This window comes from Dysidea avara, chromosome 5 (genome assembly GCF_963678975.1).
Source record: "Dysidea avara chromosome 5, odDysAvar1.4, whole genome shotgun sequence".
In the NCBI taxonomy this organism is placed as follows: domain Eukaryota; kingdom Metazoa; phylum Porifera; class Demospongiae; order Dictyoceratida; family Dysideidae; genus Dysidea; species Dysidea avara.
Genome location: NC_089276.1, coordinates 5,404,628 through 5,408,500, shown reverse-complemented (window position 1 = coordinate 5,408,500; position 3,873 = coordinate 5,404,628). Strand labels below are relative to the sequence as shown.

The 3,873-nt window shown below is 43.2% G+C and overlaps 1 protein-coding gene across 1 annotated transcript; it reads left to right on the top strand.

The window, feature by feature from the left end:
* Positions 1–1,231: 1,231 nt before the first annotated feature.
* On the top strand, positions 1,232–3,398 carry LOC136256560 (uncharacterized). Its single transcript, XM_066049539.1, has 4 exons — positions 1,232–1,268; positions 1,342–2,106; positions 2,167–2,916; positions 3,046–3,398. Exons 1-4 carry the CDS (start codon positions 1,232–1,234, stop codon positions 3,396–3,398), a joined length of 1,905 nt encoding a protein of 634 aa, XP_065905611.1.
* Positions 3,399–3,873: the final 475 nt, after the last annotated feature.

Here is a 3,873-nt window from a genome sequence, read left to right as displayed (position 1 = left end):
AGTTATGAGGCAAATTTAACCACTGTTTTACAAACTTCAGCACAAATGATTGGGTGGATTGAATGGTAGAGGTGTACCGATATGGGTTTTTGGCATGTACCAATGTCCGATATTGACGTAACCAAAAGAAGCCGATAACCGATAGTCGATCCAATATTTGCATTAACAATGAAAGTGTACATTTACCTACCCTACAACATGTATTCATTGCTATACTCTTCCTGTGGTGAAATACAGTTTGGGTTTCTATTGTGCAATCCAGACAATTAGGCACCCACAAACATTTTTATGTATACTCCCATGAAGCCTTAAACAGATATTTCTGCATTACTCTGCATTCTATTGGCTTGTGAGAAAGCTGATACAGCAAGTTTCCTTGGTTATCCTGTGACCCTTCTTTTATTACAAAGGTACTCTATAATTGCTTCATTTGTAAAGACTATGATAAGCTTTCCAGCAACAAACACTAGAATCACGTGTATTTATATGGCTTCTGGTAGCGCTTGTTGCAGAGTGAACAATAAGCCAGAGCCACATGGATAACGTGCATAATCTGTTTATGTACAAACTATTACTACTGTACAAATATCGGTAGCGATATCGGTCCTCCTGCTGTTCTGTACTGATACCGATATTGGTAAAAAATACCATATCAGTGATCGACATTGTAGCCGATCCGATTATCGGTACACCTCTATTGATGGATGTCACTGTCATGACAACGGAACAATGAACCCGTGCTATAGCACTTTATAGTTGTAATATTGCACTCATGATCACGTGTCGTTAGAGACTCAATTGTGGGTTCTATATGTGTGGGTGGCTGATCCTTATTCCTCTCTCGCTCACTGGTCCTGAGAGGAACTTAGTACTACTAAACAAATTCACACATCAATTTTAGTGCTGTGACCACAAGTACGCCATACTTCACTATATGGTCACAACCGCCACCACATTTTTAGTACTGTGACCACAAGTATGCCATACGTCACTATATGGTCACAACCACGGCCACATTTTTAATGCTGTGACCACAGGTATGCCATACTTCACTATATTGTCACAGCCGCGCCACACTTTTAGTGCTGTGACCACAGGTACGCCATACTTCACTATATGGTCACAACCGCCGCTACATTTTTAGTGCTGTGACCACAGGTACGCCATACTTCACTATAATTGTCACAACTGCCGCCACATTTTTGGTGCTGTGAGCTATAAATCAAGGATCATGGCAGCAGTCAAGCGAGCCATAAGTTCTCAAAGAGGTTATCATACATCTGACAAAACTACTATAGAGTGTAGATGAGTCCCTCGCTACTACCACGCCCCTCACCGCAGATCAAATAGCTACTCTGAGGGACCTGCACAAACAACTTAGCCATAAGAACAGTTTCATAACTGCACTAGACACTAAGATTCTGGACAATGATGAAGAGATAGAGGCTGAAATATTACAAACAGAGGAGATTGCATCATTGATATCTACTGCTAAGGCCAAGATTACACATCGCCATACTCCCACTGTTTCTGAAGTAGTAGCAACTCGACATGAAGACACATCCCCGGCAACCCACCCCCCTCTTGTATCTCCACAGCATCACAGTAGAGAACCTGCCTCACTTACTTGTCTCCCAATATTGGACTTGTCTGGTAATCCACTCTTTTGGCAAGCATTCTGGGACAGTTTCGAGACAGCTGTACACAATAACACAACCCTGACCGGAGTCCAGAAACTGAGCTACTTGCGTGCTCAACTCAAGGGAGAAGTCATTGCTGGATTTCAGCTGACCACTGCTAACTACACTCATTCAGTAGGTTTACTACAAGAACGCTTTGGACAGCCATACAAGCAAATTGATGCACATATGCAAGCTCTCATTAATCTTCCCACCCCCAGTCAGTCATACTCCAGTTTACGTGAGTTCCATGATGCTATAGAAAGTCATAATCGTAGTCTTGCATCACTCAGGAAGACAGAAGACTCCTATGGCAGCTTGCTTGTGCCAATCATCATTGGAAAGCTCCCTGGGAAGATCAAACAAAACCTAGTGAGAGCACATGGCAAGAGAGAGTGGACTGTTACTGAGCTACATTCTGCTATTCGTAATGAGCTATATGTCTTTGAGATGGGATAACAAGTGGAAAACACACTGTCACCAACAGCTGCATTTGCTGCTGGAGCTGGCAAGCCGATTGTTAAATTGAAAGCACAGTGCCCCTTCCGTAAAGGTCCTCACTCTCCCTCATTATGCACTACTGTCACAGATCCTAAGCAGCGCACTGATATTGTACGTCAGGACAGATTGTGCTTCAGCTGTTTAGGACACCACAGGATTTCCTCTTGTAACTCAAAGCACCGTTGTCACCACTGCTTCCATAAACATCATACAAGCCTTTGTGCCCTTGGACACCAGAGTAACCACAACCTACCTACCACTCCAGTCAACACTGTACAGCAGCAGCAGAGCAATACCACAGCTCTCCCTCCACCCTCTGTTCAACTTCAACCCCCTGTTCAACTTCAACCCCCTGTTCAACTTCAACCCCCTGTTCAACTTCAACCTGCTTCCGTGACCTTTCAATCTACTGGAGTACATCCTACTCTTCAGCTTCAACCTACTGTTCAACCTACTGGCGTATACTCTGTGACCCTCCCTCCCAAACACAACAATGTTTGCCTTCTCAAAACGGCTGTAGCAAAAGTGACAAGTCGAAACAGATGTGTTGAAGCCAATATACTACTAGATGAAGGGTCCCAGAGGTCATTCATAACCAAAGAACTAGCCAGCATTCTGGATCTCCAACCTTACTCTAAGGAATTCATAACTATTTCACCATTTGGGAACAAGCATCCAACAAGTCACCATCTTAGGATCACATTGCTCACTAGGAGTGGAGAAGAATTACAATTTAGTACCATTCATTGAAACACCACTTCAGAACTGCACAAGCCTTGATTTTTCAGAACTTCCATACCTTCAAGGCCTTCAACTGGCTCATCCCTTAGTTCAGACAGCAAGTTCGCAGTTTCACTTTTAGTAGGAGCAGGGGACATAGTTGGAGATAAAGTTGTTCGTGGCAGTGGACCAACCGCAGTAGAGTCGAAGCTAGGATACCTCCTCTCAGGCCCAACCCAACAAGGGCACACTCATTCCATGACAACCAATGTTTCAATGATTATCATCCTAACACAAAGTGACTTTGACTTAGAACGCTTCTGGACTTTGGAATTGATTGGAGTTTCACAAGGTGATGTTGAAGTCAGCATGACAGAAAATTACCTCACCTCCTGTGTCACAAGAGCCACTGATGGGGCATACGTAGCCAGATTTCCTTGGAGAACACATCATCCTCCCCTTCCTAGTAATTACACTGTGACAGAACGTAGAACATGACAGTTAGCAAGGAGATTAGCTACTAAACCTAAGCTATCACTATTGTACCACCAGATCATTACTGACCAAGAAGCCAGGGGGTTCATTGAGAGTGTTGACACATCAAGTGAGTATACTGACTCATTACATTCCACACCATGCAGTAGAGAAAGATTCACCAACTACACTCACTAGAATTGTTTTTGATCGTAGCTGCCGACAGTCATCTAACCACCCCTCACTTAATGACTGCTTAGAGATCAGTATACCATGTAGTAATGATTTGCATGCCATCCTCATTCGCTTCAGACTTCATCAATTTGGGATCTAAGGTGATATTGATAAAGCTTTTTTGAACACACGCTTTCACCCAGATTATCGTTTCAAAGTGATAACCTTTGGAGCAGCTAGCTCCCCTTTCATACTTAATGCAGTCCTTCAACATCTTCTCAAGCAACATAATACGTGACATGCAAATTAATCTTTACATTGACAA

Coding starts and splice junctions, on each gene's coding strand:
- LOC136256560 (XM_066049539.1), top strand. CDS start 1,232: ATGGCAGCAGTCAAGCGAGCCATAAGTTCTCAAAGAG. Junction 1,269..1,341: donor AGCCATAAGTTCTCAAAGAG/GTTATCATACAT, acceptor CCCTCACCGCAG/ATCAAATAGCTACTCTGAGG. Junction 2,107..2,166: donor TGAGCTACATTCTGCTATTC/GTAATGAGCTAT, acceptor TGTCACCAACAG/CTGCATTTGCTGCTGGAGCT.